Raw genomic sequence first — 25440 nt, 5'->3', positions numbered from 1 at the left:
AAAGCCAACATTGCCATAAAGCCAAGCAGAAAACTCAGGGGTAAGACAGCTTTAGGCCTCAGAATCAGAAATCCTAAGATCTGGGGTTGGGGAAGAGAGAAGTATAAGATCAGAAAGAAGCAGCCAGTAAATTGGGGTCGCCTGACCACTAAACCCAGATGGAGCCTGGAAGGCAAGATTTTGCTGAGAGCCTTCAGGTGGCATCCACATGGGATTGGGTAGCAGAGCCCCTGCCTGTCCTGACCCACCATCTGTGAAAAGGAAAGCAGCTTTGAAGATGGATGGGTTAGAAGGACAGCGTGTATAGGAGTCACTTGTCCCAGGGCTCCTGACAGCCTTCACGGGGAACCCAAATGTCAAAGGCCCAGAGTCCTCGGCTCAAAGAGTGGCCTGCCCAGCTCTCTGGCCAGAGCTTCCCAAGCCTTCACCACATGCCAGACCTGGACTCAAGGGATGCCGACCTACAGAGCCCTCCCTCACCTTCCAAGACTTCGCCTGCCCTGTTCCCTTTCTCTAGACTTGCCTTCCTCTCTCCACCTGGCCAAGCCCTAGTCACCCTCTATGACTCAACTCCAGCTCCATCACTCCTGCAAGATGCTGCATTTTGCTACCCACACCAGGGGCCACTGTGAACTTGAAGATTTTGACAGGGCCAAGTCACATCTGTTTAAAAAGCAATCAATCAATCCATTGGCCACTTGAGCAATGAAAAATGAGAGGGCCTGCCCCCAGTGTGGGTTTCTAGCGTGGCTCTGGGGTGGAGGCATCCAGATTGTCTAACTCAAGTATGACCTTCCGCACTGGCAGTGACTGTCCACAGACATCCTTGGAAGATGCCCAGCCCTTTCTCACCCTGCACTGGCCACAGCACCTCCTGGCCTGCACCTGGCTTCCTAAATGACACGTGGCACTCCTCCATGCAAAACCCTCAACAGAGTGGGCCTGACGCCATCTGACAACAGTCTGTCTGCCTGTCTTCTGTACCAGCCTGCATGTCTGAGGGCAGGAACCAAGTCTTATGTGTCTTGGAGGCCCAACACTTTCTAGACTATCCAGTGGACCAGACTTTCTAGATCATCATGGGTGCCCGGACTTACTTAGTGACTAGCAAAAGTTAGCAGTTGTTTATAAAGCAGACCACATTGGTAGGATGGTTTATAACTTTGACTAAATTGGCCTACTGGTTTATGACCTTGATTAAGTTGGCGTGATGGTTCATGAACTAGTCTCTGTGAGTTGGGTAACTGTGGGTCACTCCTTTCAGCCTGGGCCCCCCTGGGAGAATGTGCAAGAAGGGTTTTTTGACAAAGTGAAATCACTCAGTAGTGTCTGACTGTTTGTGACCCTGTGGACTATAACCTACCAGGCTTCTCCATCCATGGGATTTTCCAGGCAAGAGTACCAGAGTGGGTTGCCATTTCCTTCTCCAGGGGATCTTCCCAACCCAGGGATTGAAACTGGTCTCCTGCATTGCAAATGCTTTACCCTCTTGAGCCAGGGTTTTTTTGACAACTGCTGCCCAAATCCAGAGCCCTGACCCTTGGGGCCCCACCTCAGGTCAGTGGAGAGAACGGGCTCTACATGCACACAGCTGGAAGGCAGGCCAGGAGACAGTGCGAGTAAGGTGCCCACACCACCCCCTCCTGTTTGCCAGTGGAGATTTGATTGTGGCATTCAAGGTCTCTCATGGACTCTGGGCAGAGACAAACAGCCACAGGGCCTTGGACTCAAAGGGCTCTGGCAGAGAAAAGTGCCCTTCTTAAATCCAGATGCTTCAAGGGCCAGAGCACAGGAGACCCTCTGCCTCCTTCTGATGGCCCTGCTGGGCAGTAGCCCTGCTCCGCGTCCATCACTGACACCCAGAAACCCTACCTGCCCACCTACCCCCAGCCTCTGTTACCTGTGTCCCCCTTGCTTCCTTTCACACCTTCGACTCCTGGTCCCCCGGGCATCCCTGGTGGTCCTGGACAACAGATGCCACAGAGAGTGTCAGGGCTGGGCTGGGTGGGTCTTCAGACGTCACTCCCCACACCCACCACAGGACCCAGGACCTCACCTATCGGCCCAGTGGGGCCAATGCTGCCAGTCTCACCCTTGGCACCTGGGGCTCCCACAGCTCCTGGAAAGCCTGGAAGACCCCTCACTCCAGGTGGTCCTGAAAGGAGAGTCATGAATAGAAGGCTGAGGGTGGTTGGTAGAGGGCCTGGCTGCCTATGCTTTCAACACACTGTTCTCTGCAGAGGAACATGCATCTCTTAACACCTTAAATATTCCCTGGGCAGCTTGAAAGATCTCTCTTTAGAAGCCTTAAACTAGCCCTATTAGTGGGAGGAGAATTACAGTCTCAGCAATTTATTAATTTATTTCCATTCACTGCTGCAGGGTTTGAAGCTTACGGACTTACTCAGAACTCGGGGTGTGAGTGTCTGGCTGCACAGGCCTGAGCAGCAGAGTGAGGAGAAGCTCTCTGAAAGAATGTCAATTAGGCCTGCCCTCTGAATACTGCTCTGTTCCTCTTAAGGATCGGCCAGGTTTTATAAAATCTCAGAGGCTCTGGGTTAATATTACAGTCATATACAGGACAGGGACAGTGGTACCTGGAATGATGCCCATTCCGACAATTCTTACCTTGATCACCTTTGATTCCAGGAATTCCAGCCACTCCTAAAATACAGAAGGATTTTTAGGGATTGTATTTTTACCCTCTAGCTTCAGCCTGCTAGACAAAAGGGGAATACCCACAGGACAACAGACTTGACAGTGCAGACTCTTACCTGGGGAACCCGGCATTCCTGAGTCACCTTTATCCCCCCGAGCTCCGGGGAGTCCCATGACCCCCATCTCTCCTTTCATGCCCACGTCTCCTTTTCTTCCTAAAAAACCAAGAAACTGTGGTCAGACGTGGGAGGAGGGCGGGGCTTCCCTGGTGGCTCAGTAGTTAAAGAATCCTCCTGCAGTGCAGGAGACCCAGGTTCGAGCCCTGGGTCAGGAAGATCCCCTGGAGAAGGAAATGGCAACCCACTCCAGTGTTCTTGCCTGGAGAATCCCATGGACAGAGGAGCCTGGCAGTTTACAGTCCATGGGGTCGCAAAGAGTTGGACACAACTTAGCAACTAAACCACCACCACCATGGGAGAAGGGCAAGCCCGGCCACCACATCCAACTCTGATACTTCCGGTCCCACGCAAATTCTAAACTCAGACTCCTTCAACTCCTTGGTGCCCAGAAGTGGAAGATACAATGACTGCCCTCAAGGAGCACACCGCTTTGCCCAGAGACCAGGCATAAACTCATGAAAAATAGATGAGAGGACCTGGCCTGGCTGATGGGAAGTGGAAGGTCCCAGAAGCTGAGCTCTCCATCAGCATTGCCTGGCTTATTTCAGTGTCTGAATTTGGAGAACTATTTTCTTAAATTTCCCAAACATAATTCTGAATATTCCAGAAAACAGATTTTAAGCGCTGAGAGCAGAAGCTTTGAGGTGCTGATGGGGAGAAAAACACTGCACCAGCACTTATCCCCCTAGTGGTTCAGACACCTGGTGGCCAAGGTTTCAGATTTTCCACTTGGCATCAGTGTTCCGGGCTTGCCCCAGTCTATCCTCTCCTCTGTCCTCCATCACTCCCCTCTCCTTCCTGCCGCTGTTCAGAGCGTATCAATCGAGGGAGGCTCCTCCCTGGGCGGGCTCGGCAACCCCTTCCTGAACTTGCCAGCCACCCATAAAGGGCCTGCTCATCGGTACCCACTGGCTGAGGAAGGCTGGTGAGGTCCCACCATCAGCAGAGTCCCAATCCTAGCAACTCCCTCAGGGGGCAGGACTGGTTTGTTAAGATGGAATTTGGTTAAAGGGCTCTATTCCATTATTTTCATGATTCCAGAGCTGGAGGGAGAAGGAAATGGCAACCCACTCCAGTACTCTTGCCTAGAGAATCCTGTGGAGAGAGAAGCCTGGTGAGCTGCTGTCCATAGGGTCGCATAGAGTCGGACACAACTGAAGCAACTTAGCATGCATGCATGCATGCATTGGAGAAGGGAATGGCAACTCACTCCAGTGTTCTTGCCTGGAGAATCCTGGGGGTGGAGGAGCCTGGTGGGCTGCCGTCTATGGGGTCGCACAGAGTCAGACACAACTGAAGCGGCTTAGCAGCAGCAGAGCCGGAGCGAACACAGAAATGCCCTGGCCTCCTTTCTAATGAATTACGAAAGTAGGCATAGTGGTCTTGAGTGGAGGCAAAGAGACAACTGCCGTACAGAACTCTCTGGGTCTAAGAGTTGAGAGATGTTAGGTGTAAGTCTTGAGAATGAGATTCTTTGAGGTGGTTAGGATACTTAGAGATGATTATTCCTTGCTGGAAGACAAAACAGCCAGAGACCTTGATTGCAATGGAAGTCCCTTACAACTGCCTCAGATGCAAAGAGCAAACAAGTTTTTGGTCCTTCAGAGCATCCACTTGAGCAGAAGGGCCAAAAGGCCAGGACAATGCAAGGAATTATTTTCCTGAGGCAGTCGTTGGTGCCCTGCGGCTCTGGGCCAGTCAGGGTCATCACGTTAAGGCAACTGTGTGACTGTATGAGGTTTCTTTTCTCTTTTTTTGCTCTCCCACGCAGTTTTCAAGACCTTAGTTCCCCGACCAGGGATTGAACCCCAGGAGGATGGAGTCCTCACTACTCCAGGGAAGTTCCTGTAGGAGGTTTCTTGAAACTGGTGTGGGCCTAAGTGAGTGTCGCTGTGACTTCCGTGTCTCCACAAAGAGGGCCACCTTGGGAAGCAAAGCGGGTGAAAGTACCGGAATCTGGAGCCAGCTGAGGAGCCACAGCTAGTCTGACTTCAGAACCTCCCCATCATCACAGCTAAAGGTGGACTGAAGGAGATTGACATGATCCCCTGGAACCTCATCACAGTGGCATTACCCATCTTCTGGGATAAAGACAGGAAGGCCTCTGTACTCAATACTGCAGGGGCGGGTCCCACTTGGTCTGCTAACCCCGTCTGCAGGCAGAGGATTGGGCAAACGGTGGGTAATTTGGGAATAGGAGTCCTGATTTCTGAAGACGTGAATCTGATGCATTTCCCCTCACCAGCTGCAGTGCTCCCAGCCCCGAGCCTGGGTGTGGCATTGGGTGAGGTGGGAAGCAGTGTGGTTCAGACTCCACAGGCAAAGGCGTGGCTCTCATCCATCCCCGCTCTGGGGCTGCCGGGGCCACCCTGAGAAAGTCGGGGCCACAGAGAATTGCGGAGGGCCACCTTTGAAACCATCCTCATAGGTCAACTGTCCGACCACCTACCTGGTGCAAGGATCCCCCTTCTGTTCCACCAAGGAGAATTCTGTAGCCCCTCCTCTCCACCCCTGCATCCGCTTGTTTCATTGTGGGGCAGCCCCAAGTCTTAACTGTTTGTTCCTCCCTTACCTCAGCACAACTGGCTCTCCAGAAACCTCTGCCCCTTGGCCTCCATTCTTCTGCCAGGTACCACTGAGAGCCAGTCTATTTTCTCTTCCACGAGAACCTTTCTAGTATTTGAGGATGGCCGACACGTGGCTAGAAGGGCTCACTTCGTGAAGGCAAGCACCCTCAGTGTCTTCTGATGCAGATAATTCCCACATGCCAGCTACAGCATCACACACCTGTCTTATATTTCTGTTGTAATCAGTCCTCACTGAAGGTTACTAGTACTATCCCCCTTTCATAAGTGAGTTAATTGAGGTTCAGAGCGTTTACACAGCTGGTGAGCCACGTTCGAACCCAGATCTGTCTGACCTAGGAACTGAAATCCTTTTCTGTGTTATAGGATCACTCACACCACCTACGTGTAGCAGAGTTTGAAAACAATGCTCTCCAGCCCTTATAGCTGTCCTGCAAAGCACATATAATTTAATTAGCATTATTTTAGTGTAATTGCCATTCGTTGCTGAAATGAAGTTAAATCTCAGCAAGCCAAATGATGTGTCCAGTTACACAAGTGAGTAGGCACGGAGCAGGAGTGGCAATCAAGTCTGCTGGCTCCTCAGCTCCATCCATCTACTGCACCCAGAGCCACCCCCAGGGTGGTCTCTGGGGAGGCCGGAGACCAGGAGCATGAGCTGCTCAGTCAGGGCCAGAGCAGTGGGCTGTGCTTCTCAAAGCCTGTCCCCCACACCTCCAGGGTCTGAATCCTCCACAGCCTCTAAAGCATCTCGAATGGTTCTTATTCGTGGCCATTTGCCTGAGAAGCACTGCTCTAGACCAAGTGCGGGCCATCAAGGGAAGATCTAGATGCCTTATCAGCCCCTTTGTCCTCACCACCAGCGGTCTCCCCTCCTGACTCAGGCCCACCTCAGGCCCCACTCGGGTCCCCCACCTTTTTCTCCTCTGAGTTCCCAGCACTGCCTGTGTCTGCCCTTGCCACCAGTTGTACATGGCGGGGGGTCCTTCCCCCTCTCACTCTCTTCTCAGATTTCCCATCCTGTCTTTTGCTCACCTGGACAGAAGGGACCACAGCTGTGCCCCTGGGATGCCTGGTGACCCACCACCCTCTGGGTGGCCTTGCCCCTCCCTGGCCCTGAAGGCTGAGTGAGAGAGTGTGTATGAGTTTGTGGAGGGGTGGTGAGTGCATGCGAGTGCGTGTGTGGGTGTGTATGCGTGTGAGTGTATGTGTCCGTGTGAGTAGGTGCCTAGTGCAACCGTGCATGTGTGACTGTGTGCCTGGGTGGGCCCCTGAATTCTCCTCTGACTGTTTGCCCATCCTCCATTCTGAAAACCTTCCCCAGAGAAATCCTGCTGGAGACTTAGAACACTAGCCCCTCTGGGATTTCCCCTTCTATTAAAATCTTTCTAAAAATTAGTTCCTGGAAAAAAAAAAGAGTTTTCCCTCCTAACAAGTTTCCCTTCTGCAAATAGTGGTGTTTTTCTTTCTGTCTCAGTGTCCTGGAGACTTAGAGGCTCTCAGTCTATTTCCCCCTTTCTTGCAAATCCTCTCATTCTGCTCTTTCTTTAGTAACAGCTTTCTTGGCATTTTTACAACTCGGCAGCCTCCACCCCTCTGGGGATTGGAGGTTTGAGAATCTAAGTGAAGGGCAGAATGGATTGTAACAGTGATGAAGCCCCTCTCCCCCAGGGGCCAGCCGAGCCCCCACATTCTCTGACCCAGCCTTGCCGTGGCCACTGGTAAGGCACCTGGGCATATTAAGGCCACAGCCTAAAAAAGAGAGCCAATCATGGGCTTTGAATTGTAATTTTAACTTCCCAGTAATCCTCTGAAGCATTCTTATCCCCATTTTACAGACAAAGAAACTGAGACTCAGAGAGGTAAAGGAGTGCTCCCCAGGTCGTGCAACCAATCTATGGTGAAGGCAGTTGTGTCAGGCTCTGGAGTCTGGACCAATGAGCTTGACTGTCTCCAGGGATGCTCATAGGCTTGTACTCTGAGCACCAAGGAGGGTCTTGGAGTGTTCACCCTTCCATCCTCACCTAGGTGTCTCCTCCGTGAAGCAGGTACTTCCCAGCATCCCAGGACACGTAGGGTCTCACCCCAGGTGACCTTCCTCACACACAGACCCCACTTGGAGTTCAGACTCTCGGGGTGGGGCGTGTGTTTGCAGCTGCTCCGAGACGGGCTGCTACCTGGCCGGCACACACACCCAGCCCCTGCTCACCTGCCTCTCCCTTGATTCCTGGTGGGCCTTGGGGTCCTGGGGGTCCTGGAAAGGAAAAGGAATTCAGAATGTAGCCTGGACAAGGAGGAAAAAAAAGGATTATGGGGCCAGTAGACAAAGGCGGTTTCTATGACTTCTCTGAGAGTGGTCCTGGCAGGTGGGGGAGGCGAGGTCCACCCTGGGCCCCTTTGGACCTGAAAGACCTAAAGAGAAGGAGCAGAGACACCATGCCCCAATGAACAAGGTGCCACTCACACCATCATTCATTCAACAAGTGTCCTTGGGCACACGGATCAGCCAAACGGTGTGGAAGGAAGAAAAGACGGAGTGCCTTCCCACAAGAAGCTGATGGCCCAGCAGGCAAAATTCAGTTGTGTAGATGATGACTCCAGAGGGAGGCTGAGCCGGACAGACCTGGGCTTGAACAGCAGCACTGCCCCTTTAGCTGAGCGACCCTGGGCCTGACCTTTCATCGTTTGGAGCATCAGCTTTCTCATCAGTGAACTAGGGTTCATATACTAGTTAAGCAGGGCAGCTCTGAGGCTGCCACATGGAAACCCACATAGAAAGCGTGCCCAGGGTGTGATACATGGCACCCATCGCTGCTGCTACCCATATCAGATCTCTCCCTTTCCAGGACTGCTTTGGGGATGACAGCCTCCCAAAGACTTGGGTGGACGTGACAGGGCTCCTCGTCCTGTCTTAGTCCATTCTGGCCACTATAGCAACGCATTATGGACTGGGGAGGTGGGGCTTAGACAAAGAAATTCACTTCTTACAGTTTTGGAGGCGGAAAGCCGAAGACAAGGGGCCTGCAGGGTCGAGTGCAGGGGAAAGCCTTCTGTGTGGCAGTCTGCCACCTCTCTGCGTCCCCACGTGTGGGAGGAGCCAGGGTGCTTTCTGGGGTCTCTTCTACAAGGGCAGGTCCAATGTCCTCTCCCCTTCATGGTTCCTGCTTTGGCCAGATTGGCTTGATGCCCACCATTCCTCTCTCCAGCCACAGACCAGTATAGTTTGCCACTTGGAAGTGGTCCTGGGAATCGCCCCGGGCTCCGCATTTTACCTGAGCATTCTGGGCTGGTCTGAGGGCTTTGGGACTCAGACCTGACCTTTGGCTGGTTGCTGAAGACCTTGGCTCTTGGATGCCATAATCATTTGGATAAGCTCCTTGGCTCCTAGCTTCCTGAACCCTCTCTCACCAGATCTGTCTGCAGTCACCCAGGGTGCCTGTAATTTCACACACTCCTCATTCAACCTTCACCCCCTCTCTTGGCCTCCAGGGTCTCATGCCAGGTCAGGGTCTGGGAAGCCCCTCTGCCAAAGAAGGGAATTCAGGTCTAAAGACCCTCTTGTCCACACACAAGCAGCTCCCCCATTCCCATTCTCTCTGGAGAGTCGAGCTCAGCGGGGAGGGACCAACCTGGGATCTGAATAAAGCTGTCCATCCGTTGTTGTAGTCTCTCCTGCTTGGTGAGGACTTGGGTGATCTGGGCCTGCGTTTCATTGTTGTGGGGCATCTCCAGGATCTGGAGCCGCTCCTGCAGGTTTAGAACTGGACACCCCACACCCCAACCCTTCAGCATTCTCTTAGGGACTTCGTTAAAGCCCAAGACATTTGAACATAACCCTGACATTCTGTGTCCTATGTGCACAACTCTGTAAGTTCTGACTGTGTAAACGCGTGTTTTGTGTACTATGGGGACCTAGTGTGAGCACAGAGCTTTGTCTGTATCTTGCACACGGGCATTTCACACTCACAGATGTTACACGTCCATGGAACACACTGGCACAGCCTGTGCACCCACTGCATCCGTGATCAGCCTGCATGCATTTAAGAACTTTGTGCATGCTTGAGCCTGAGTGCATGGCCACTAATATGCTGACCCGGCCTAATCATGTGAGGCATTAACATGTGTGTGATGTGTGCTTATAACAACTGGGCACATGACACGCTTGAGCAACTTCACTGTCTGTATGAGGGAATTACTTCCTGACCTAACCATTTGGACTGGGAGCACTTTAAAAGCCAAATCATGTTGAAATGAAACACTGATCAACAAAGCTCCTTCCTAAACCAGATCTGAAAGAGACACGTGCACCCCAATGTTCATCGCAGCACTGTTTATAATAGCCAGGACATGGAAGCAGCCTAGATGCCCATCAGCAGATGAATGGATAGGAAAGCTTTGGTATATATACACAATGGAATATTACTCAGCCATTAAAAAGAACACATTTGAATCAGTTCTAATGAGGTGGATGAAACTGGAGCCTATTATACAGAGTGAAGTAAGCCAGAAAGAAAAATACCAATACAGTATAATAACGCATTTATATGGAATTTAGAAAGATGGTAATGATGACCCTATATGTGAGACAGCAAAAGAGACACAGATGTATAGAACAGTCTTTTGGACTCTGTGGGAGAGGACGAGGGTGGGAGGATTTGAGAGAATAGCATTGAAACATGTATATTATCAAGTGTGAAACAGATTGCCAGTCCAGGTTGGATGCATGAGACAAGTGCTCAGGGCTGGTGCACTGGGATGACCCAGAGGGGTGGGATGGGGAGGAAGGTGGGAGGGGGGTTCAGGATGGGGAACACATGTACACCCATGGCTGATTCATGTGAATGTATGGCAAAACCACTACAATATTGTAAAGTAATTAGCCTCCAATTAAAATAAATAAATTAATAAAAAAAAAAAAAGCTCCTTCCACCCAGAGACAGGAAATTCTTGATGGGAGATGCACAAGGCATACCTGTGTGAAATCACTGCCTCTTTGACTGCTTCAGACACACATATGTGTGGTCTATTTCTCTTTGCCTCCCTCTCCCACGCCCCCTCATGCACACACACACACACACACACTTAACACGTAACACACACTCCCCTTTCTGCTTTCCCCTCCCCTCCCCGCACCACCCTGGCCGCCCAGGGCCCGGGAGCTCTCTCCCAGCAGATGGGCAGCAGTGGCCCCGGGGCTCTCCCCTGACCCTGGGTTCTGTATCTGGTGGGTCCTTGTTGTTACCCAAGGAAGGACCAGGCAGGACTCAGGTGCTTTACCTTGTATCACCAATAGCCCAGCGCCCACAGTGAGCAGAACCAGGTACGTGACCACTAGGACCATGATGCAGTTCTTTCCATTTCTCCTTTTGGGCTTTGGACCTGAAGTGGAACACAGGCAGAAAGCAGCTGCTAGAGAGGGTGGAGAGAAGAGGTCCCTAGCCTGGGCCCAGATGCCCACTGGGTGAGCAAGGGGCTCTCCCTGAGGTTCCATGCGGGGAAGGGCACAAAGACCAATGACAGCCAAATCCTCCCCTTGACCCTCCTTCCACAAGGCAAGAAGCCACTCGCTTATGTGGCTGGGTGAAAAACACCTCTGCATATACTCTTTGCTGAAAGAGCACGGTCCTTAAACCAGATACTACATCAACCTTGCTCACTGTAGAAGCCCCCGTGTTCCACCTGCTACAGGGGGTGCTCAGTAGATGTACATCCAATTAACCAATGAATTAACATATTTCAATTTCAAAAGTTTTGGAGGAAAATGATTGTTCCCATCTTATAAACAGTGAGTGAGGTTTGGAACAGTTGAAAAACCTACTAGGTTATAAGACTAGATCTGCAAATTTTGCCCAGGCCTTTGCTTTCTTTTCTTTTAGATTTTTAAATTATGAAAGTAAAACATGCATAATATAATGTATCAAACAATATGGAGAGCATTTCAAGGATTAATAATCTCATAATTAATCCCCTGAGGTCCTAGCTTGCTGAGGTAAGCTTCATTGGCTTTCTGGGATGTGGCCTTCCTCCCATTCCCCCATCCTAACAAACTCATATCCTCCTAGATGGAGTGTTTCTCCTTTTCTTTTTACACTAATGATATCATATTACACATACATACTACTGTAGCCCATGTGCTTATCATGTTGTGCTCATCACATGTGCTTTAGTAGTATGTAATCAACTAAAGCACATGTTCCTTCTGCAATGAAGAATTTTTCCATGGGCTTCCTTCTAGTGTTCTCAGTAGACAGAGATTTAACTGTTCTCTTTATTAGTTGCTTCATATTGCTTGAAGACACATGGCTACTCTCTGTCTACCACAGGGTGTTCTCCCTACCTGCATGCACCCCTGAAGTCCAGGCCCACACAGCGGCCTGAGTGAGTTCTCCAACACACATCCAGCCCCAGTCGCTCCCTGGTTTTCAGCCTTTATGCTCACTGCCCTCAGGACAAACAACTCCCCTGAGAGCTGGTCTCCAGCCAGCTCTCCTGTGGCCATGCCTCTATACCTCACCTCCACCCCTGATAACTGACCAATGGTCAGGCCAGACCACGGGGGTTACACCCTTCTGACTTCAGACAGTATCTCCTCTGAATACCCAAGGAAGGAATATTCCTTCCTTCTTTATGCATAACTACTTCTTACTCATCCTTTGGGAGCAGAGCAGAGACTTCCCTGTGCCAAGATAGACCCTCAGGTTCCCCTGGGATGGGTGGGACCTTGCGCTGCTTCCCCACAGAATTGTGCTTTTATCTGCTGTGACCCTGAGCACCTTGAACTATTTCTATGTCTCTCTCTCCTCTATATGGTCTGGAAGTTCCTAAGGCTGCATTCCAGCATCAATATGAAATGCTGGGAAAATAGCGACTGGCTAGTTGAATGGATGAATGAGTCGTCTGGGTGCCAAGTGTGTGCAGAGTTGAACACTCCCAGTTGAAAAGTGTTGGGAGGGCATCAGGAATGCAACTTAAAACCTCAGGTACCATATAGTCGTGATAGTGAGAATGAATAAGCGTGGGGGGAAGCCTCACGCTTAATAGAAGATGGTGGGCAGCAAATACAGTCTTATAGACAGCACAAAATATGACAAAACTTAACATGTGATGGGAATAGAAAGATAAGCTATGTTTCAGAGACACACATATCATAGATGCTAGAGATGGGGTGAGGGCCAGCATGGAAGATACAGATATTTTCAACCACACGGTAGGAACACGGTGTAAGGCATGTAAAGAAGGATAACAAGAGGAAAAACAGACATGACAGGGAGCTGGGAGCAGTTCAGGTCCAGAATGCAGAATGCTTTTAAATTCAGAGCTATAACTGGCATAAAGGCAAAGTATTTTAGAACTGGGAACTTTAAATCTGTAGGTTTTGTCTAACTTGCTCTGTACAAAGCAAAGGACATGATAAATTATTTACCCCTATGTTGATCATTAACAGAAGCAAAAGATATTAAGAACAGATGGCAAAAATACGTAGAACTATACAAAAAAGATCTTAATGACCCAGACAACCATGATGGCATGATCACTCACATAGAGCCAAGTCAAGTGGGCCTTAGGAAGACCATTACGAACAAAGCTAGTGGAGGTGATGGAATTCCAGTTCAGCTATTTCAAATCCTAAAAGATGATGCTTTTAAAGTGCTGCACTCAATACACCAGCAAATTTGGTGATCACAGGTGGTCACAGGACTGGAAAAGGCCCATTTTCATTTCAATCCCAAAGAAAGGCAATGCCAAAGAATGCTCAAACTACCACACAATTGCACTCATCTCACATACTAGCAAAGTAATGTTCAAAATTCTCCAAGCTAGGCTTCACCAGTATGTGAACTGAGAACTTCCAGGTGTTCAAGCTGGATTTAGAGAGCAGAAGAACCAGAAATCAAATTACCAACATCTGCTGGATCATCGAAAAAGTAAGAGAGTTCCAGAAAATCATCTATTTCTGCTTCATTGATCCTGCTAAAGCCTTTAATTGTGTGGATCACAACAAACTGTGGAAAATTCTTAAAGAGATGGGAATACAAGAACACTTTACTTGCCTCCTGAGAAATCTGTATACAGGTCAAGAAACAACAGTTAGAAGCAGACATGGCACAATGGACTGGTTCCAAACTGGGAAAGGAGTACATCAAGGCTGTATATTGTCACCCTGTTTATTTAACTTATATGCAGAGTACATCATGCAAAATGCCAGACTGGATGAAGCTCAAGCTGAAGTCAAGATTGATGGGAGAAATATCAATAACCTCAGATATGCAGATAACACCACCCTTATGGCAGAAAGCGAAGAAAAACTAAAGAGCCTCTTGATGAAAGTGAAAGAGGAGAGTGAAACAATTGCCTTAACACTCAGCATTCAAAAAATGAAGATCACAGCATCCAGTCCCATCACTTCATGGCAAATATATGGGAAAACAATGGAAACAGTGACAGGCTTTTTTGGCGGGTGCTCCAAAATCACTGCAGATGGTGACTGCAGCCATGAAATTAAAAGATGCTGGCTCCTTGGAAGCAAAGCTATGACCAACCTAGATAGCATATTAAAAAGCAGAGACATTACTCTGCCAAAAATATCCATCTAGTCAAAGCTATGTTTTCTCCAGTAGTCTTGTATGGATATGAGAGTTGGATTATAAAGAAAGTTGAGTGTCCAAGAATTGATGCTTTTGAACTGTGGTGTTGGAGAAGACTCTTGAGAGTCCCTTGGACTGCAAAGAGATCCAACCAGTCCATCCTAAAGGAAATCAGTCCTGAATATTCATCAGAAGGACTGATGCTGAAACTCCAATACTTTGGCCACTTGATGGGAAGAGCTGACTCACTGGAAAAGACCTTGATGCTGGGAAAGATTGAAGGAGGAGAAGGAGACGACCGAGGATGAGATGGTTGGATGGCATCACCGACTCAATGGACATGAGTTTGAGCAAGCTCTGGAAGTGTGGTGTGCTTCAGTCCATTGGGGTTGCAAAGAGTCAGACACAACTGAGTGACTGAACTGACTGATGTCGATCATTTCAACTATTAGTGGTTAGAAGAAACTGTCAAGAATGATAGCCCACAAAATGGGCCAGAATCTATCTAATAAACCTAAACAGTTTATGCAAGAGACTCAAACCTAAAATCATTGAGATGACACCAGTGTTGGAATTATTCAATAAGATTTTAAAGCAGCCAGCACAAAAAAAGCTTTAATGAGTACTTACAAACAAAACTTTAAAAAATCTCACAAGATAGAAGATATACAAAAGACTCAGATGGAAAATTATGTAATTTCAAAATGCCAAATATCCTTTTTAAACCTCACCACATTGGTTCAATAGTGTAATAAATATGACAAAAGAAAGAATCACTCAACTAAATGATAGAACAATAGAAATTGCCCAATCTGAGAAACAAACATCAACAACAATAAAACGACAAATAAACAGAGCCTCAGAGATGTGTGAGTCAATAAAAAAGACACACACACAAAAAAACACATAATACTCATCATTGAAGTCCCAGAAAGAGTGTTTAGCCAAAAAAAAAAAACCTCAAAAAAATAATGGTAGCTGAAAATTTCTCAAATTTGATGAAAGACCCTACAGATCCAAGAAGCTGAGCAAATCCCAAACATGGTAAATTCGAAGAAATCCATATCAAGACACATAGGCAAAAATCTGAAAAATTTAGAGATAAAGAAAATTAAAAATCTAAAGAAAAAGGAAACGTCTTGAAAAGAGCCAGAGGGAAAGGAGAAATTACTTATAAAGTAATATCTATTTGGAATATCAGCAGATTTCTCATCTGAAAGCACAGAGATCAGCTAGAAGTGGCACAATACTTTTTGTGTGCTGAAAGAAATTGTCAACCATGAATTCTATTTCTAGTGCATCCTTTAACAATGATTAGAAAAGAGAGGTTCTCAGATGAAGGAAAACTAATAGAGATGATTGCTCGTGAACTTACCTTTGACGAATGGCTAAAGGAAATCTTCAAATAGAATGGCAATGATGTAGGAAAAGGTTTGACACCTCCAAAGGGAAGAACAGGAAAAGGGAAAGAATGGGTAAAATACAAGGATACATATTAGATCATCCTCCTCACAGCTTTAAAGATCGCAATTGATGGTTGAAACAAATATATAATACCATCTAATGTGACTCTCAGTGTAAGTAGAAGAAATACCTCAGACAATTCATTTTAAAAAATGAAGACAATAAAAAGACATAAATGTAAATAAGATTTTTACACTTGACTCAAAGTGATAAAACGTTGATACCATAGACTGTGCTAAATTATGTATGTATATTGTAATGCACAGAGAAACCACTAAATAAACTATTAAAAGAGATATACCACAAACAAACTATAAATAAATAAAAATGGAACTTTAAAAAGTGCTCAAGTAATCTATAGGAAGATAAGAAAAGAGAAACAGATGAATGGGAAATAGAAGAAACAAAGAGAAAATACAAACTAGGATGGCAGATTTAAACCTAGCTATAATTATTTTCATAAATAGTCTAACTATACCAAGTAGAGGGAAGAAATTGGCAAAGTGAATGAAAAACCATGACCTGTTATAAGATGTATAAGAAACCAATCAGTATAACTTCTATTCACATGAAACAGAATTGATATAACAGAAAAGAGAAATGGACAAATCCCAGTTATAGTTGGGGATATTAATATCCCATTCTCAGCAATTGATAGGAAATCAACAAAAGTATAGAACTGAACACCAACAGGATCTAACTAACATTTATAAAACACTCCATGCAACAATGCAGAATATACATTCTTTCCATGCATACATGGAATATTTACTAAGACCATATCCTGAGTCATAAAACAACACTAACAAACTGTAAAAGAAATTAAAATTTGCAGATATCCTCTGACAATAATGGAATCAAAATAGAAGATAATAACAGAAAAATCTTCAAATAATTGGAATCTTTTTTTAACTTCTAAATAATGCGTGGGTCATAGGAAAAGTCTCAAAGAAAAAAATCTTTAAAAGAATTGAATGAAAGTGGAAATAAAATATATCAAATTATGGAATGCATCTAAAGCAGCACTGGAAAGGAAATTCACAGCACTAAAAATTTACAAATGAGGAAAGTTCTCAAATCAATAAACTAAGTTCTTACCTCAAGAAAACATAAAAGAAAAGTAAATCATAAACATTCAGAAAAAAAAAAAAATAAAGACCAAATCAGAAATCAATGAGATTTAAAATAAGAATACAAGGGAGAAAATGAAAAACCAAAAATCTGGTTGTTTGAATAAAATAAATAAAAATTGGTAAAGTGCTATCAAGACTGACAAAGATAAAAAGAAAGAAGACGCAAATCACCAATATCAATAATAAAACAGGATGTATCACCACAGATGCTGCAGCCATTAAAAAGAAAACAAGGAAATACTACTAACTTTTTGCTAACAACTTAGAAGAAATGAACCAATTCCTGAAAAGTGACAAACTACAAAAACTCAACCAAGGTGAAAGAAATAATATAAATATCTATGCCTATTAAACAAGTTTAATTTGTGATTTAAAATTTCTTATAAAAGAAATATCCAGGTCCAATATCCTAACAAACCTTTAAGAAAAGAATTAACACCAAGTTCAGACAGTCTCTTATGGTTTACAGAAGAGTAAAGAACACTTTTTAACTCGTTTTGTATTATCATAATATAAAAACCAAAGGCAGTACAAAAAGAAAACTAAAGATCAATATGCCTCATGAATGTTGACACAAATATCCTCAACAAAATAGCAGCAAACCATATTCAACAGTGCGTTAAAAAGATTGATATACTAAATGGGATTTCCAGGTAAGCATGACTGGTTCAATATTAGAAAATCAATGTAATCTACATATCAATAGACTAAAGAAGAAAAATCATGTAACTGTATAGTTAATGCAGAAAAAAGTACTTAACAAAATTCAACTCATGATAAACTGTCATAATTATTGCTCTCATAATAAATAACACATTTATAATAAAACTCTCAGCAAACTAGAAGAGAACATTCTCAAATTTTCCTTTTTAAAAAAAGAGTATCAACAGCTATCTAAAGCTTACATCACTCTTCTTTTTTTGATGTGGACCATTTTTATAAAGTCTTTATTGAATTTGTTACAGTATTGCTTCTGTTTTATGTTTTGGTTTTTCACCGGAGAAGCATGTAGGATCTCCATTCCCCAAGTAGGGATTGAACCCACACCCCCTGCATTGTAAGGCTGTCTACACACTGAACTGCCAGGGGAGGCTCCCTGCTTATCTCACTGTTAATGATGAGACAGAAAACATTCCTCCTTAGACTGGAAACAAGGCAAGGATGTGTATTGCCACTCCCTTTTTCTATATACAACTGACAAACAAGTGGAAATCAAAATTTAAAACACACATTTAAATTGCTCTAAAGAAAATGAAATACTTTGATATAAATTTGACAAAATGTACACAAGATCGGTATGCCCAAAAGTTACTAAATTTTCACTTAAAAAAAAAAAGCAGCAAAGACCCAAAGAAATGTAGGAACATATCAAGTTCATGGATTGTAAGACAACATAAAGATGTAAAGATGTCAGTTTTTGAACTATCTAGAGGTATAATATAATTCTTACAAAATCCAGCAAGGTTTTTGATGGTATAAATTTATCCCAAAATTTATATGGAAAGGCACAAGCCCCAGAATAGTTAAAATCATCTTGAAAAAGAAGAATAAAATGTGAGAAATGACGTTATCTTATGTTTAGAGTTACAATAAATCTACAGTATCAAGACAGTGTGGTACTGGTTCAGGGACAGACATGTAGATGAATGGACAGAATAAGGACACAGAAATAGACTCATACAAGTAAGTAAATGTAAGTGGTAGTCGCTCAGTCGTGCCCGACTCTTTGCGACCCCATGGACTGTAGCTCACCAGGCTCCTCTGTCCATGAGATTTTCCAGGCAAGGATATTGGAGTGGGTTGCCATTTCCTTCAAGTGTGCCCAACTGATTTTTGACAAAGGTGCAAAAGTAATTTCCTTGAGGAAGGATAGTACTGATTGCTTCAATACCAGCAGATGGTATTGAAGCAGTTGGACATCCATAGGCAAAATAAACAAACCTTGACCTAAACTTCACATCAACTCAAAATGAACCATGATATTATAATATAAAACTATAAAAGCTTTGGAATTACGCATAGGAGAAATCTTTAGGATCCAGTGCTAGGTAAAAAGTTCTCAGACTTGACACCAAAAGCACAATCCATAAAAGGAAATGTCAATAAATGGGTCTCCAATAGAGTTAAATACTTTCACTTTGCAAAAGACTTTGTTAAGTGGATGAAATGACAAATTACAGACTGAGAAAGAATATTTGCAAACTGCATATCCAGCAAAGGACATATATTTTGAGTATATGAAGAATTCTCAAAAAGTTTAGCTTTAGGTTAGCTTAGTAAAGAAGAAAAATCTTATTAAAATATTGGCAAAAGACACAAAGAGACATTTGACTGAGGAGGGTATATAAGTGACAAATGAACACATGAAAAGATATTCAACATCATTAGCTACTAGGAAAATACAAATTAGAATTACAGTGAAGTATTACTATCACATGCTTATCAAAATGGCTAAAGTAAAAATAGTGATAATACCAATTGCTGGCAAGGATGCAGAGACAGTGAATCAGTTGTACACCACTGATAGGAATGTAAAATGGAACATCCACACTTGAAAAACAGATCGACTGCTTTTTATAATACTAAACATACCTAGAATCCAGCAATTAATTGCACTTTTTGGCATTTTTCCTAGAGAAATGAAAATTTGTGCTTGCACAAAAACTTTCACATAAATAATCACAGCAGCTTTATTTGTAATAGCCCAAAACTGGAACCCAAAAGTCTTTCAGTGGATGAATGCTTAAACCAAATGTGGTCCATTCATATCACAGAATAATACTCAGTAAAACTCAATAATATAGAACCAACTATTGATACATACAACAACTTGGATGGATCTCAAAGGGGGAAAAAATCCAATCTTTAAAAAGTTACATACTTGTAATTCTACTTATGTAACTTTCTTTAAATAGCAAAATTATAAAGAGGAGGAGCTGATTAGTGGTAGCTGGGTATAGTGATTGTTGGACAGGAAAGAGGGCATGTGTGTCTCTAAAAAATACCATGAGGGAGATTTCGTGGTGATGGAACTGTTCTATATCTTGATTTTGGTGGTGGTTACACAAGTATACACATCTGTTAAAATTGTAGAGAACTATATTCACACACACAAATGAGTGCATGGAAAACTAAAGAAACCTGCATAAGCTCTGTGGATTGTACGAATATCAGTTTCCTGGTGGTCATATTGTACTAGAGTTATGTAAGATGTTATCACTGGAAGAAAAGGGTGAAGGTCACAAAGACTTCCCTGTACATTATTTGCAACTTTCTGTGAAATTACAAATATTTCACAATAAAAACTGGAAAAATACCTCTGGGTAGTCAGATTTTTAAAAAATGTTGAGAAATAGGGACATGACAAAACACAAAAGTCAGAACAATAATGTGAAATGAAAGTACTCCTTTCAGCAAGGCTGACCCCGCATAGACTCCAAAGTTAAAGTCTGTTAGCAGAATATTTAAAATTAACTTCAGAGCAGGAAGAAGGGACAGCTATGTCCGATGCTGGGGCCAAGGTTCTGTGTTAATTAAAACAAACAATACCCCCCCCCACCATAGCTTCTCTGTTTGCATTTTTTTGGGGTCTTCTCTGTCAAGAAGGATGTTCTTCAGTTGGAAATTGGTGGGAAGAAATATCATGATGAAAGCTATAAGACCTAAAATAATTGAGGGATTTGCATGAGAGGTCCAGATTCCATTTCACAGAAAACAGCAAGAGCATGCTGATCTAGTAACAGAAGTTCAGGTATCTGACACAACCCATAAGGAGAGTGACAGGAAGATGTGAGCCAGAGAAATGCTCATATTTTCAAAAAGGTGAAAGAAGTACATTCCAGAAAGATATGGACCACAGGGACAAATGTGTATTGTCATTTGGGCTCAAATGCTCCATTGTTGAAGGGAAAAGCAACTGATACTGGTTCATGAAGGAAGACCTGGAGTTTCATTGGGTCTTAAGGGCAGCAAGAGCCTGCAGTCTGCCGAGCCTCTTCAGGTAACTTAAGCAATCTTCAGTTGACAGAAAGATAAGTAGATAGATGATGGATAGATAGATAGATGGATAGACAGATAGATGAGGCTGGAGCCATTTACTGCTGAAGCAAATAGTTTTTTTTTAGTCTCAGTAAGCCCTGAGGTGTTACATAATCTCACAGTGAGCACTGTCCATAATGGTATTCATCTAGAAAATTCCATGCATTCCATGTTCTTTGTATGAGGAGATAGGAACTTGTGGATGCATTTAGGAAAATGTTCTCTCCAAACAGGAGTGATCGTGGTTAGATTTTTACTTCATGGTATCTGTAACCCCAGTCAGAAATCTAGGATTCACCTTTGACTTATGCATCATTCTCACTTGCCGTGACTCCCCTACCATAGTCTTGCTGATTTGACTTCTGTTTCTCCAGAGCATCCTCTCTTTTCCTTCCACACACCCACTGTCTCTCATCATCTCTGGCTGCCAAGCTCCTCTCTGTCCCCAGGGTTACTCTTTCCAACTCGTCCCCTATCTGTGAGGATAAGTAACTGAAGTGCAAATCACTGCCTCTCAGCCAACTTCAGTCTCTACAAAGCTCCCCACTGCCCTTGCCACCTACAAATTGGCACCTACCATCTCCCTCTACAAAGATTAAATCACGAGCCGCTGAAGCTGTTTTCAACACCCTCTGAAAGGAGTTCAGTGTGGAGGTCAAGAATGAGGCATTCTTGTACTCTGGGAAAAATGGTAGACTAGGTCTTCAGATAGATAAATAGGATTAGATTTTATGAGCACAATTCTTTCCTCTCCTCACATCTGAAAAAGCACTGAAATCATTAACAGTGACATCTGCTCTTTGTGATTGGCAGCAAGTCTCTGCCAAAATGTGTACTTGACTGCAAGTATCCCCTTCACTAAAATCATAGATAGCTCTGACCTTCCCCTTTGGCTCAGCATTTCAAATAGCTCTGACTCTTTGGAGTATTTTCTCAGAGCTATTTGAAATGCTGTCTCCAGGGCTATTGTCCTTATTTTGTCCCAAACAGCATTGAAATATACACATTTGTTGTTGTTGTGTTAGTAGCTCAGTTGTGTCCAACTCTTTGTGACCCCATAGACTATATAGCCCACTAGAATCCTCTGTCCATGGAATTCTCCAGGCAAGAATACTGAAGAGGTAACCATCCCCTTCTCCAGGGGATCTTCCTGACCCAGGGATGGAACCCTGGTCTCCTGCATTGCAGGCAGATTATTTACTGTTTGAGTCGCCAGGGAAGCCCAAAATATACATTCAGTTCAGTTCAGTTCAGTTCAGTCGCTCAGTCGTGTCTGACTCTTTGCGACCCCATGAATCGCAGCACGCCAGGCCTCCCTGTCCATCATCAACTCCCGGAGTTTACTCAAACTCAAGTCCATCAAGTCAGTGATGCCATCCAGCCATCTCATCCTCTGTCGTCCCCTTCTCCTCCTGCCCCCAATCCTTCCCAGCATCAGGGTCTTTTCCAATGAGTCAACTCTTCTCATCAGGTGGCCAAAGTACTGGAGTTTCAGCTTCAGCATCAGTCCTTCCAATGAACACCCAGGACTGATCTCCTTCAGGATGGACTGGTTGGATCTCCTTGCAGTCCAACATTCCCATGTGTAAAATAGATAGCTAGTGGAAAGTTGCTGTATAAGACAGCAAACTCAACCTAGGGGGTGGGGTGAGGGTGGGAGAGAGGCTCTAGAGGTGCGGGGATATACTTATGAACTAAAATGGCTCAGCAGGAAAGAGCCCACCTGCAATGAAGGAGATGTGGCAGGAGCTGTGGATTCAATTCCTGGTTGGGAAAATCCCTGGAGAAAGAACTGTCAACCCGCTCCAGTATTCTTACCTGGAAAATCCCATGGACAGCTCATGGGGTTGCAAAAGAGTGGGACGCCACATAGTGACTAAACAACAACGGCTGATTCACATTGTTGTGCAGCAGAAACCAACACATTATAAAGCAATTATCCTACAATTAAAAACTTAAAAAAAACTAACTCACTGCTATCACATTGTGCATTTTTTTTTCAGTAGACACTTTCAGGACAAGGTCTGGCTTAATTGGCCCTAATCTCAATCCCCATTGAGTTCTCCACCCAATTTTGAACCAAACAACATGGAGCTGTTTGTTTTTTTCTGAATATTCCTGGTGAAAGTCTCACAAAAATGTGGTGCCCTTCTCCTGTCCCAGTTTCCATTCCCTTTCTCTAATGGCTCCTCTTTATCCATTAAACTTTAGAAGAGATCTCAGCTCTGCCCTCCAGGGACCCGCACCAGATTAGATCTGTCCAGAAAGTCCTGTGCAAATCTCAGTGACAGCCGGTGACAAATCATATAGCAATGAGTTAGGAATAGGCTCACTCTGCCATCCTCCATCCTACATGACTGTGGGATCCCTGAGGCCAGAGACTGGGTTGATTCTTGTCTATTTTTTTGGTGCTGAGTACAGAACTCAGCAGGTAGTAGGTACTGAGTCTGTTTGATCACCTGACTTTGATTGAACATTTTCAGTACCTTAAAAAGTCACATGTCCATAATGCTGCCTTCTCCAAAGTTATGAATAACTAACAACTATTAAAGTCGTCTGCAATTCTGCCTTTATTGTTACTCCATTTGAACACCTGAAGGCAGAGCACCAGACCCTTCATCTTTGTCACCCTATCTTTCCAGCCACTGACTTGCACAAACAGATCCTGGACAAGAGGGACAGTTAAGCCAGAGGACAGCACTGCAGTTGTTCCTAAACATACAACTTCCAGAAAAGACAGAGTGGGAATGACTGATTGACTTGGAAGACAAATCCAAGAGGATATTCTGAAATAGGAAATCAGAGATCCCCTGTGGGAAGCACTCATTGGTGACTTTCAATGTTGTGAGTTCTAGGAGATTTTACAAAATACATCACCTGTGTAACATTGAGGGAGAAAATAAAACAACAGAGTTGACTGAATTTTAAAATCTGAGTTTAAGACAGACTAGTTATGCCACTATAACATATTCTTTGTTATTTAGGTGCTAAATCATGTCTGACTCTTTTGTGACCCCATGTAGCCCACTAGGGCTGTAGCTCTAGGTTACATCCTTTTGTGTATAGCCCACTAGGCTCCTCTGTCCATGGAATTTCTCAGGCAAGAATACTGAAGTGGGTTTCTATTTCCTTCTCCAGGGTATCTTCCTGACCCAGGGATCAAACCCGAGTCTCCTGCATTACAGGCGGATTCTTTACTACTGAACCACTGAGGAAGCCCACAAGTAGAGAACGCGTTCCCTGAGCAACATATGAGTATTCACAGAAACTATCAAAGAATTTTAACAGAATTGCATTAAATAAACATGACACTTGGCCTCAGTTTTCTTGAACTTTTTCATCCTTCTTGTTTTGCATTTTCCTTCTGTTACAAACATCACAGACATAATCTGTGTGTCAATGAGACATTAGTAAAAAGGAGGGACATATAAAAAGTATTAGTATTAATGAAAGGGAAAAATATTTAAATACAATTTAAACGAGTTGTGAAGCTAAAAAAAAGAAAACCCAACTGTATGTTAAAGACATAGTTTCTATTACTAGCGTTATACAAATTTCCAATGGAAGCATTCCAGAAATGCATCATTGAATCTCTAAGGCTCAAATTTAGGCTTTCAATGGATTTGTCTATTCCTATGTTGCCAAGAGAAAGACATCAAAGGCATGTCATTATTGGGGAGTAGTACTTTACCATTAACTTCGAATGTCTCCATCCTAGATAACATGGTTTGGTCGAGAGCTGTTCCGTCTTCACTGCTAGCCAAGACCTCTTTCTCCTTGAGAATTTCCTCATTTTCCATTGCTAAGGTTTATAAATGGCCAAAGCTCTGGAGCCAGCAGAAATGCTCTCTCCAAGAGGAACCACTTGGGGAGAGATTGTTCCCTTTTGACTACTGCTTCTACTTGTAGAGCACACAGGACTTCCTTTGACTCTGATTTCTGAATTTGCAAAATGTTTCCTGACATGGTCAGGATTAGGCATTTCTCAAAAATGGGGTATTCACATGGAGCTCCCGCTTGGTGCAACTGCTTGTTAAGGGGTATGCGGAGTCAGGGCACACATCACAGGTCCCTGAAATCACCGCTTGTTTTCAGGCACCCAAGAGCAGAACCAATGACTCCCATCTCCTCTGCCTGTCCAGACCCTGCCTTCATGCCAGACTCAGCTCATTGTCATGGGACCTCTCCAACCCACAGTGAAACCTGACTCCTTTGACCTATTTCAATCTTTTGAGTTCATCCTTGCTAGTCAAAGTGTGGGCCATGGACCAGTAGCGTCAGCATCACTTAGGAACTGTTATAAAAGCAGAATCTCAGCTCCCACCCCATAGAGACTGAATCCAAATCTATAGTTTAACAAGGTCCCTAGGTGATGTCTGTACACATTCAAGTTGAAGAAACACTGCTCTACCCTATACGTTGTAGCGTTTAATAATGTTTCCTCTCATTGCTTTCCCACGTTCTCTTTGTGTGTGAAAAGCATGTGCTTGTTCTGGTCCCAATAAGATCTGAGCCCCTCAAGAGAAACCCCTACACCAGGTACTCCCTACCAGGGAGGTTATATAGCACAGCAGTCAACACATGGACCCTGAAAGCTTAAATGCCTGAGTTCCAATTTCACTTTCTACAAGTGGTTATGTGACCATGGGAAAGTCATGACAGCTTTGAATATCTCATTTTTTCTTGTTCATAAAATAAGGAAAGTGGTAATAATTAGTATGTGCATTAAATGACTTAAATGGTGTAAGGTGGCCAGGGTGGCATCTGATGGGCAATGAACACTAACATTGTGCCGCTG

At 44.4% G+C, this 25440-nt stretch overlaps 1 protein-coding gene across 1 annotated transcript in view; it reads right to left on the bottom strand.

Annotated features, from left to right (window-relative positions):
- The window catches only part of MARCO (macrophage receptor with collagenous structure), a 35648-nt gene extending 11118 nt beyond the window's left edge, over positions 1–24530 (bottom strand). The window contains exons 1-8 of the mRNA XM_020914529.2: positions 24334–24530; positions 10700–10801; positions 9052–9183; positions 7632–7676; positions 2775–2873; positions 2629–2664; positions 2057–2155; positions 1901–1963 (exon numbers count right to left, since the gene is read on the bottom strand). Of these exons, the coding sequence (XP_020770188.2) occupies positions 1901–1963; positions 2057–2155; positions 2629–2664; positions 2775–2873; positions 7632–7676; positions 9052–9183; positions 10700–10801; positions 24334–24442 (685 nt within the window). The 5' untranslated portion in view covers positions 24443–24530. The remainder of the gene's footprint in view (positions 1–1900; positions 1964–2056; positions 2156–2628; positions 2665–2774; positions 2874–7631; positions 7677–9051; positions 9184–10699; positions 10802–24333) is intronic.
- Between the last annotated feature and the right edge of the window lie 910 nt (positions 24531–25440).

The sequence above is a fragment of the Odocoileus virginianus genome, chromosome 13 (assembly GCF_023699985.2).
Source record: "Odocoileus virginianus isolate 20LAN1187 ecotype Illinois chromosome 13, Ovbor_1.2, whole genome shotgun sequence".
Classification (NCBI taxonomy): domain Eukaryota; kingdom Metazoa; phylum Chordata; class Mammalia; order Artiodactyla; family Cervidae; genus Odocoileus; species Odocoileus virginianus.
Note: the sequence above shows the minus strand (reverse complement) of the source record. Positions and strands in the feature narration are given on the sequence as shown.